This window comes from Antrostomus carolinensis, unplaced genomic scaffold (genome assembly GCF_000700745.2).
Source record: "Antrostomus carolinensis isolate BGI_N321 unplaced genomic scaffold, ASM70074v2 scaffold8671, whole genome shotgun sequence".
Classification (NCBI taxonomy): Eukaryota; Metazoa; Chordata; class Aves; order Caprimulgiformes; family Caprimulgidae; genus Antrostomus; species Antrostomus carolinensis.
The window spans coordinates 25,568-36,574 of record NW_010293490.1 but is presented as its reverse complement, the minus strand read 5'-3'; the positions used below and the strand labels follow the sequence as shown (position 1 = coordinate 36,574).

At 49.5% G+C, this 11,007-nt stretch overlaps 1 protein-coding gene across 1 annotated transcript; it reads right to left on the bottom strand.

The window, feature by feature from the left end:
• Positions 1-1,265: 1,265 nt before the first annotated feature.
• RCSD1 (RCSD domain containing 1) lies at positions 1,266-10,102 on the bottom strand. Its single transcript, XM_010177289.1, has 6 exons — positions 10,092-10,102; positions 8,142-8,244; positions 5,203-5,292; positions 4,325-4,396; positions 2,771-2,974; positions 1,266-1,907 (listed from the first exon to the last, which is right to left on the bottom strand). Exons 1-6 carry the CDS (start codon positions 10,100-10,102, stop codon positions 1,266-1,268), a joined length of 1,122 nt encoding a protein of 373 aa, XP_010175591.1.
• Positions 10,103-11,007: the final 905 nt, after the last annotated feature.

The window sequence follows — 11,007 nt, the reverse complement described above, 5'->3', positions numbered from 1 at the left end:
GAAGAAAAAGACATTTTGGAGCAGGATGAAGGAGCAGAGGGCCCAGCAGTGGTGGTGGCTGTTGGTTCCAGGACAGCACGTAGCAGGTCTCTCAGTCCCCAGATATCACCAAGGAACATCAGCCAACACCTCAGTTTTAAACTCCGAAGTGATTGCAAGCCAGCCTCTTGTTCTGACTGTCCCAAAACATGATGGTGCAAAGCAGAGAGCCAGTGAGCAGCCACTCAGCTCCAGGATGAGTCCAGACCTCAGGAGATATCCGTATTCTGCTCCTCTCCTACCACTGAAGGTCTTCCAGTAGCTTCCACCTTGATTAGGTTAGTTGGCTCCTATTCCCATGTTAAATCTCCTGTGCCCTGATTGGCTATGTCCTTTTGAGAGGGGGGAAAAGTAAGGAAATTAATAAAAATAATCATTACTGTGATTAGCTGAAGCACCATGAACATTGGTCTAAGTAATTACAATCCTGGAGAATCTGTGACCTGGGGGGTGCTTTGGTTGTTTCCATGCTAGGAGGCAAAGGCAAGCTGCAGCCTGAGCACCATCCTGCTCCCCTTCGGTTGCTCCTTGCCAAACCAAGGAGGCGTTGGAAGAGGGGACGGGTGGTTGAGGTGGGATGAGATATTTCCTCAGGCATCTGTGACTGCGTTATCGGTGGTTAGAGAACACACAAGTTACATGGAACAAGCCCTGCTTTAGCCAGTGGGAATCCTCTTCCATTTCAAGTGGCAGAGGCCCGTGTCTGCATGCTTCCAGGGCTGGGCATGAAACTGGTAAGTGTGCAAACAATGTATTTGCTGGCAAAGCTAACAGAGAGAGAGAATATATGTACACATGTATATATACAATGTGTGCTCACATATACATATAAATATGTGTATGTAAGGAAACCAGTCTATGATTCTATGATATTGAGATTGTATATACATGGTTACTGGTGGGGGAAAGTGCTTTTTACTGTAACTACTTTCAAACTGCTTCCAAAACAGCAGTTGAGCAGGGTGCCTGGTGAGCACAGCCTCTGTGTTTTACTGAAGCCATAATGGGCTTTGCTTCTTCTCCATCCTCTCTCCCTGTAACACCACGCAGGAGGGCTGGTTCTTTTAAACAGGCTCTGCAGGCCTGAGATGTGATACTCTTGAGGTGTGGGGAGCAGCAGAAATGTTGGTGTGTTCTGTCACAGGTGCCATTTTCATTAGTAAGCAAAACCCTCTGGTATTTTAGGAGCCACCATCATGCTGACCCACCTTACCTGTGCGTCACGGTTACGCTGTGCTCTTCTGCGCGGCCGACGTTGAAGGCTCACTGGCAGTCTCTAAGCCCACTGCGTCCTGCAGTGCTTCAGGTGCCAGCGGTGTTTCTTCAGTGTCTGACGTTTTCCGTGCATCTGTACTCTCACTGCTCTCCTTTGCTTCAGCTTCAGCTTCAGTTTTGGCTTCTTCCTTCTCCTTGTCCCCCTTTTCCTGTTCACAGGCACTGCCTTGCTGCTCTTCTCCCTGGGGACCCTCACACACCTTCTCTTCCTTGTCTCCAGAAGGAAGCTGGGGAGAGTTCTCCTCCCTTGGGGCACCAGGACACACCTCCTCCTTTGTATCCCCTGTGTTACTCTTGCAAGGAGTCACTTCCTCTGCCTGTTTGTCCCCTTTTTCTTCATCTTCTGATCTGCTGGATCCTTTCCTTGATGAGGGCTTCTCATCAGACCCTGTCTGTTTCTTTTCCTCTTTGCTCCCTGTTTCTGCCTCCTCTCTCTTGCCCTTGGGCCCAAACACCTCATCCCCATCTTCCTTGGCACCATTTTCTGGAGAAGAGATGTTAACCCCTAAATCTTCCCCATCTCCATACTCGGACAGAGATCTTCGGAACCTCCTGGAGGGAGGCCTGCGCTTTATCGATCCCCGTGTCCGCACCTTGGAGGCAGGAAAAGCAGACATTGAAGCAGTCAAGAGAGTGGTACTGGAAAGCAGGAAAGCACAACAGAGGAAAATACCATGGGAAACTTGATTGCTACGCTGGTGGCCTCACTTTTTCCTGCTCTGCTACTGAGAAGTAGGGAGAAGAGGGCACCCTGCTGCTGAGAGACTACTTTATAGGACAAGCAGGTCCCTAATATATGCCTCCTTTCCTTCTGTAAAGATGGTGTTGGAGAGCAGTGTTCCAATTTAAACTTTGGCTCCTTGTCCAAGTTAGACCCTACACCCAAGGATGCTGCATTCATGATGCAGACGCTGCTGACTTTGGGTATCTCAGCCTTTTCTACTTTTGGCAGCTTGGTGGTTGAGGATGGAGCCTGTGCTCCAGTTGATGATGGTGAATGCAGGTTACAGTTCCTCATCAAGTGCTCTGCACTCTGTGGGACACCTGGCAAAGTCACGTTCTGTGTGGCTCCCCAAACTGTGCCTCAGCCACCTTTGACATTTGTAGGCACGTGGCACCAGCTCCTCACAGTGCTCCCTGCCCAGGTACCAGCCACCCTGTTACTGCTGAGCTGAAGCGACTGAGTCCTGCCACTTCACCCCTTCCCTTCGCCACTGGGGCAGGAAGGCCACTGGAGCTGCTGGACCATCAAGATCTGTGTGCAAGGGTGCAGAGAGGAGGCTCCAGAGAGGTGCACTTGAAAAGCTGTTTTGAACCCAGCGCACAGATCTCTGTTGGCCACAAATGCACACTGGTATGGCAGGACTGAGGGCTATGGCTTCCTCTTCCTCTTCATCCCCAAGTGATAAGTAAGCTTTGTCCTGCTACGATGGAGAAATCCTAGCACATACCCTACCTTGTTATAGAACTGCAGCTGAGTGCCTTCCGGGGGTTGATCAAAGCTGACCGGTGTCTCACTTGCTTCACTGGGCTGGGACTGAATCCCTGGGCTGCTGGGCGTTGAGGGAGGGGTGCTGAACGGAGACACCAGGGGTTTCAGACCTGGGCTTTTGGGAGATGCTCCGGGCAGCAGAGCAGCTGGAGCAAAAGCCAGATTGGCCTGCAAAGAAAAATCCTTGTCACTGATGTGCGTGACACCAACGTGCGTGACACTACAGGCAGTAAACACACAGGGGAACCCTTACTCTTGCCACTGGAGCTGCCACATCTCTCAGCTGTCACAACCCACATACCTACTGGTTATGGGTCTCTCCTGGTGACACTGTCAACAAACAAGTCCAGGCAGAGAAGTTATGACTGGATATTTGCCCTTCCCCAGCAGCTGGACCTCAGGACGTGTCCTTTTGTCATCCTGAGGCCTTTTGGGATTTTCCAGTGACCCAGCCAAGCCAGCACAGTCTACACTGGCTGAGCTGGGAGAAAGTTTGAACAAGCAGCCAGCAATCACTTGGTGATTTAAACCATCCCTGTGTGTGCCCAAGCAGACTTTGCATTTTCAAGCCTGATCTGCGGGTCTTCTGCATGATCTGCACAGTGGTGAGGAGTGAGAAAACCATGGAAAGAACCAAGTTTGTGATTAACTGTGTCAAACACTTCCTGCTGGCCTGTCACTAAGAAGGTCTGGTAGGCAAATGTCCTTGAGTGCATTAAGAGGGACGGTGCTATGAACAGGATTACGCTGTGTTGGGTGGCCAGGAGGCACCGTGCTCGCGAGTCGCACGTGCTGCCAGGAGCAGCAGCTGGCAGCTCCTGGGCACTGTGTGGGCTATAAAGTGCTGAGCTGCCCTCAGCAGCATGAGTCAGGGGCTGCTGTGAGAGAGAAAAAGGGCAAAAAGCACTGGGTGTGTTTGTGTGTAACTGGGGGAACTGAGGGAAGGGAAGCGCGGAGCTTCTAGGCACGCGTAGGGGAGTGCCAGAGCCTGGAACACACGCCTCGCTGCCAGGGTTGGATCTGGCTGTGCGCAAGGCCAGCTCCCTGGTAGGGTGCAGGTGACTCAGTTTGATTTAGACTGCTGCGAAGAAAGAGCTGGAAGATGTTTCAGCCAGGGCTTCCCTCACTTTCTCTTGCAAGCTGCACTTCAGCTCAGGCTCCTGCCCCTGCTCCATACCCGAACCATGCTGCTGCCATGCCCATGCCCAGCCGTGTACCCTGCAGATCCAGATGATCCTGACCCACGCACTGACCCACCTATGGACGTGTCTGAAGGTTGCTGGACTGTTTCTGACCCTGGTTACCATCACCAGTCCTCCTCTGCCTTCCTTGTTTGTGCATTGTGGGACTGGGCCCTCATCGGTGAGGCCACTGCCCTGCTTACCTAGCTGTCACCCTTGGCTCCTGGATCCCCTGTGGTTGCTCCACAAGGGAAGTAGCCATGAAAAATGCCAGCTTTAATGTAATAAACCAGTTTTAATTTGCTGGGGCAGCCACGTGGGCTCTTCCAGGACCTACCTGCAGCTTTTCAATCATGGGAGAGCTTTTCACCTTGACCTTGGGAATGGGGCAAGTATTTGGAGATCGTTTCTGCAAAACAAAATGAAACATGAAAAGTCACAGTAAAGTAAGTGAAAAAGAGGAAATACAATGAAAGCAGAAGGTTTGCAAGAGATAAGCAGGAAGAGCAAATAAGTAGAGCAGCAAATGAAGGCTCCAATAGCATATTCACACAAAAGTTTGCTTTCTTCTTTCCTGATCCTGCTCCCCTTTTGTTATTTAGCCATCCTAGGGCTCTACATACATGTGTCCTTCCTTCAGGAGAAAAAGTGATCGTCTGCTTTCTGGCTGAAGTATCTGAGTTAGGTGACGTGTAATGGCCTTCACTACAGTGTCTAATCTATGACACAGTTTCCCCTGGTATTATTTCAGCACCAGACAGGTTAAAATTCTCACTCTGGATTAATTATCCCCTTTTTCTGAAGAATAAAAAAAATCTCAAGAGCAGAACTTTTAGGCCATCATACCTCAAACCTCTGAGTTCATCTGAAGGCAACAAACAGCTCCCTGTGCTAAGTGCTGTTCAAATCTAACAAATGCCAGCAGTTCCTGCTTTAAAATGCTTGAAAGGTGGTAACTGGGTGGATCTGTCAGTGCTTCAAGGGTAAAACCAAAGGCAGCAGAAATGGGACATGTGTCCATGCGTGGAGTGGGAAACGGCGTGGAGCTGACTCTGAGTCAGTAGGTGTGTGTGTGAGCAGGGGAAGGTTTGATGCTGCATGACTGATGTCTTTTGCTGCACAGCCTGACCTCTCCGTTACCTCCTAGCTCGTGTCTCAGGAGAGAAGAGGTTGCAGAGAGGAGAGACCTTGTCACTGTATTAAATTGATACTCACTTGCTCATCATTGTCACTTGTCTCAGTTTTGTGGGAATACAAAGGAAGGGAGCATGGTGGTTTCCTCCGAGTTGGCTTATGTGGTGGTACCTAAGAGAAGAAAACAACCCACTCAGCACCAGGGAAATCAGGTTTTTTGATAAAATAATTGAAATTCAAGCACCCAGGGCATGCTCTGAAAGTGGCCTCCTTGGACGGCAGGGCTCAGCTTGCCTAAAGGAAACATCCAAAAGCAGCACAAGATATTGGCATATGGGTGTGTGGCCAGCAGGCTAGGTGTGCTTACAGCATCTTGAGCACAATCATGCTGGTACAAGCCCAGCATGTACCATGAGACTTCAGGCTTTGTGCAAAGGATGCTCTTCTAAGCTGTGGAGAGCAGAGAAGTCTTCTCAGAATCTTCATCTTCAAAGCATCCTGCTGGAAACCCCCTCAGACTGGAATAGCTTGTTATTGTTCTCCTTCCTGTCTTATTACCAGGATTTCCTTTTAATAAGTCTCAGCTGCCTACCTGGTTCATGATTTTCCTATTTTGCATCTGATATATTTTAGGGGCAAAAAAGGGAATTCAGACTTTTTGAACATGTCCCTACAGCCCCATTTGTTTCTCTGTAATGAAGAAGAGCAGCTGGCAGAGACAAGGCCTCAGCTGCAACACTTTTTTTCACTAAGAAACAGATTCTCCAGGGGAGAAGGAACAAGGCAACTTAACAGCAAGGACACTGGTTCCTTCTAAATGTCCACAGGCTCTGAGTACAGAGTGCTCAGTAGGAAGCACATAGCACAGCACTATGGAGTTGTTCCTTCATACCTATTGCTCTGGTCTTGACAACAAGCTGTCTCTATTTTTATGCCAGGCTTGTAGTCTCTTGCCAAGCTGTTAAGACACTTTTTGTGTGTTAACAGTCAAAATACTCGGGTAATATTGTGCATCTTGGATAATATCCACAATGACAGGCTGAAAGAGTTGGGGCTGTTCAGCCTGGAGAAGAGAAGGCTCCGGGGAGATCTTATAGCTGAAGGGGCTACAAGAAAGCTGGGGAAGGACTTTTCATAAGGGCAGTTAATGACAGAACAAGGGGAAATGGGTTTAAACTGGCAGAGGGGAGGTTTAGATTAGATATTAGGAAGAAGTTCTTCACTGTGAGGGTGGTCAGACACTGGAACAGGTTGCCCAAGGAAGTTGTAGATGCCCCCTCCCTGGAAGTGTTGAAGGCCAGGCTGGATGAGGCTTTGAGCAAGCTGGTCTAGTGGAAGGTGTCCCTGCTGCTGGAAGGGGGGTTGGAACTGGATGAGCTTTGAGGTCCCTTCCAATCCAAACCATTCTATGATTCTATGATTCTATTATATTGTATTTGGATAATTTTGTTACTTTCTAACAGGCAGGCATTGGAAAAGTTGGATTCTGGCATCTTGGAGGACACATAGATTTGATGTCACTTAACTTCTGGTGGTGCTGCACCCAGCCATGGCAATGCTGCATCTCTAACCAGCTAAGGGCAGCCCTGCCCTTCCTTCCCCTTACCTCAAACTAGGAAGCAATAATATCAGGTCTTGCTGAAACCTCACCATTTTGCAACCAGGAAATGCTCTGCTGTGCCACAGTGAATGTATCAGAGGCTCCCTGGTTGATAGGTTCCCCTTTGCTGGCATGGGTCAAGCAAGGGTTAAAGACCATCCACTCAGCCATTAATCTGAAGCCAGCTTGAGAAAGCTGTTGGGGAAGTGACAGATGGCTTGGAGAGAAAAGACAGGAAACTTTGTCCTCCTCTGTCTCTGGAGAAATTGAGTTTCCTCCTGTGAGGCCCCTTCACACTGCCTTGGCTTGGGAGCAGCAGAGGTCTGCAGATAACACAAGAGAGGGCTGGGAACTTGCTGCTTTCTTAAGGCTGAAGGACTTAGTGCAATTAAATCCCATACCTTAAAAAGAGGAAATGACTGTAACGGGATGGATGGAGTGGTGTGCTGGTGACTAGTGGGGAAAAAACAAAAGTGCTTGGGAAGAGATTGGCTATTCCCATCCTGGGGCCCAGCTATGAGGGTGCTAACCTCTGATAGAGGGTGGCATGCCAGCCCCCCAGGACAGAGGTCACCACTGCATCCAGCCAAAGGCAAGAGGGGTGACAGGGAGGATCCCCTTAGGCCCAGCCTGGGATGTGCTGAAATCAGCTGGGCAGCAGAAGGAAGCAGTTCAGTTTTACAGGGGCACCCACTGACTGAAAAGGGCCACCACAAAACATCTACACTCCTAAAAAAGTGCACAGTGATACAGGGGGCTCTTTTAAAATGTCATCCTCCATCCATAAACACCCTCATTTTCCCTTCTAGCAGAGGTATTCTAGTGTTGTGCTTACGTGGTGAAAGACAACTCGTGAGGCAATGCTTGGCATAGTGGGCTTTCAGTAAAATAAAGTTTCAGCATGATAGAGATGGGCACAGAGTCTGAAATGTCATTGGGAAGAGGTAATGAGGGCAAGTAAAGAGACAGCTTGCTTTCTCACACCTGTAAAGAAGGCAGTATTGGAAGGAAACCACCTCATTTTGTGAACAAAGTGCTTATGACCCACCACTGGCTTCTACACCTGCACAATCTGGTGTTTGCTTTCTTTTTCTGTGGCTCAGTATTCGTTATTTCATTATTCATTGTTGCCCTTTGCCCACAAAAGCCAGCCCAGGTAGTACCTGCATTGCTGCCTGCTGCTGTGAGGGAGCCAGGTGTACACTACCTGCCTTTGCAGTGTCTCACTCACAGTGTCTGGTTGTCCTGTCGCATGGGAGATGCTGCCATAGCTTTCATCGCACTAGGAGACAAATGCTTTGCAAAGATTCAGAATCCAGGTGGATTCATGCTCAGATCACTGATGCTCTAACTTCCACAGGCAGAGGCAAGCGCCTCATTTCCCACCCAGTTACCTGCTGGTGGCTCCAGAGCTCCTTACCTCTTTTCCAGTGATATTGGCTGCTTGCTCTTTGAATTTCCCTGCTAGCTGAGCCACTGAGGGTGATGGTGACTTGTCCACCTCTGAGTTGGTCTCTGCTGGCCTGTTCTGACAAATTGGGAACAAGAAGTTATGAGCAAAGGCTGGGAAAAGAAAACAGGCTAGAGAGAAGCCTGCACATGTGTTATAAAGTTCAAGAGTAAGCAAGGAGTTGCAGCAGAGTTTCTCACATCTGGCATCAATCATCCACTCTGAGAGCAAGAAGTTTGGGAAGACAGGACCTAGCAGCATTTTCAAATATCCCAGAAAAAAAAACAGTAAATCCCACAGAGCCTTTCAGCTCTAGCTGAAGAGCCTACACTCAGTATTTTTCACTGGAAGCCAACTAATTCGAGCCAAATATCTGTTCCCCATCTTTTCCTCACAGTGAGCAGATAAAGGATGTTCCCACACACTACCTCAGCCCTCCCATCCCTGTTTTCCACCCTGATCACCAGTGCCTTTCCTTTTCCAGTGGTTCTGCTGCAAGAAGCCATCCCCTGTCCTCGCAGCAAGCCAGCATCTGCTTGGGGATGTCCCTGTGCTGTTCTGCTTTTTTGGCAGTGAAATACTCAGGCGGGTGGGGGAGAGGAAGGAAATACCAGGGCTGAGAGAAGCTTCTCCTTCCCTGGGCTGACAAGAAGCTGAGAAGCAGGAGGTTTGTTGGAGACTGGGTGGTGCAGCTCTTCCCACGGCGCACAACCCTGGTGTCATCCCACATGTACCTTGTTTTCTTTGCTATGTGGGTATCAAGCAATATAAGTAGAAAGTCTTGAAATCAAAGCTGATGAAAGGAAACCTTTGTTCTTCATCTCTAGTATCTGATGCCAGGGAAAACCAAACCAGAGGAACTGAGAAGAACTAACCAACAATCCTTGTTTCGTTAGAGGTGGAGACCTCAAAACAACAAAACCAGGCTACAAACCATCGGCAAGGAACCTCATACCTCTGCTCCCTGCACCACTGCCACGAACACATGACCAGCACCACACTTCTCACCCCTCTCCCTCAATACTCTTCTGTTTCTCAGTCAAAAACCTTCCCCGAAGGCTGTTGCTAGAGGAACACATTTCTGTTTCTCCAAAGGCCCCAGCAGTGCCCTTCCTCCTCCCTTTACACTGCTCTGCCTGGGAGGGACCTGCTGTCTTGTTAACACAACCACTCCTTTACAGAATATCACGGAATCACAGACCTGTAGTGGTTGGAAAAGACCTTTAAGATCATCGAGTCCAACAATAAACCCAACACTGCCAATTCTACCTCTAAACCATGTCCCTGAGCATCTCGTCTGCCTGTCTGTTAAATCCCACCAGGGAAGGTGACTCCACCACCTCCCTGGGCAGCCTGTTCCAATGCTTGACTGCCCTTTGGGTGAAGAAGTTTTTCCTCAGATCCAATCTGAACCTCCCCTGGTGCAACTTGAGGCCATTTCCATGAGCATCACTGGAGGTGAAAGGCCCTCAAAACACTGACCTGGCCCATGTATGGACCATTTCCTCTGGGTTACCATGCTACAGGCGCTGGATAAATACCTGTGGAAACTTGAAATCATATTAAAGAAGGAATTTATTTAGACTCCTAGTTTCTAGATTAAAAGCAAATCAAGGAGGTTCCACTAAGGATCAGCCCAAGTCATACTGCAGCTTGGAGCAATCTCTAGTCTGAAATACCTGGTACAGAGCAGCATGGCTCAGGCCTATTTGCCTGTGGAAAAGGGCCTTTCCCTTTCTCAGGCAGCTGTAGCTCCCAACAAATGTTATCTTCCTTCTCCCAGGCCCACAAGCCCCAGTAGATATCTGCCATTCCCTTTTTCCACGGTCCTGACTACATCTCCTAAACTTGCCAAACACTTCAGACCAGCTTTCCTGCATCCAGCCACAAAAGCTCTATCAAGCTGTGAACTTCTAGCACTTTCCTTCCATCTTTTCAGCCTTCATTAGAGTAATCACAGGCAGGGGAAGTGGCAGATGAGGGGAACAGAAGAAACAGCGAGGGAAGCAGATCAGCAGGGCAAAAAATGATGGCTGGGCTAAGTGGGGAGGGGGGGCGGTTCCCATTTGTTCCCAGCTGCGGGCTGGCTCCCTGCTGGGAAGGGAGGGCAGGCTGGAGGAGGAGGGAGCAGAGAACACATCTGAGGAAGGCAGGATGGATTGTGAGGTTCCCAGGATACCTGGGCATGGCAGAAGGGACACCTGAACTAGGGACTCAGTTGAGGCTGAGGAGCTGCCCAGAGAGGGTGTGGAGTCTCCAACTCTGGAGATGTTCCAAACCCGCCTGGATGCCGTCCTGTGTGACCTGCTCTGGGTGACCCTGCTTTGGCAGGGGGGTTGGACTGGATGATCTCCAGAGGTCCCTTCCAACCCTGACCATGCTGGGATTTTGTGAGCTGCAGGTGCCTGTGGTGGAAGGGTGGCCTCCCTCATAGTCCCTCTCTCTCCAAGAGCTTCTTTCACAACCCTTTGCCTTTACCCAGAAAAGACACTGCATTTCCTCTTGACCTTCTGACCTCATGTTTTGGGGTTGTTGTGTTTTCTTCTTTTCTTTCCTTTTTTTGTTTTTGAGTTCCAGCCTGAAAACACAGCTCCCTTTCTCTGGATCTGATCAAAGCTGTGAGGCTGGAATGATTCCACTCCTTCCTTGTTTTGCTGGTAGCAGACCCTGACTGCGGGGCGGCTGTGTCCAGCGTGGAGCTCGCCGGCCGGGCGCAGGAAGCAGTGAACATGCCATTCTAAGATTAGCACAAGTAGCCCACGGGCTGTGTCCTCCTCAAGCTGCCAGCTGCACACTCTCTGATTACGCCATGCGTTTTGCCACAGGAAAAGGCCTT

Bases quoted from the DNA above. Each gene is read 5' to 3' on its own strand.
- RCSD1 (XM_010177289.1), bottom strand. The intron at 5,293-8,141 runs GTAAGGAGCTCT...TTCTTCTCTTAG, and splicing joins CCAATATCACTGGAAAAGAG to GTACCACCACATAAGCCAAC. The intron at 2,975-4,324 runs GTAGGTCCTGGA...TTTTCTTTGCAG, and splicing joins CCATGATTGAAAAGCTGCAG to GCCAATCTGGCTTTTGCTCC.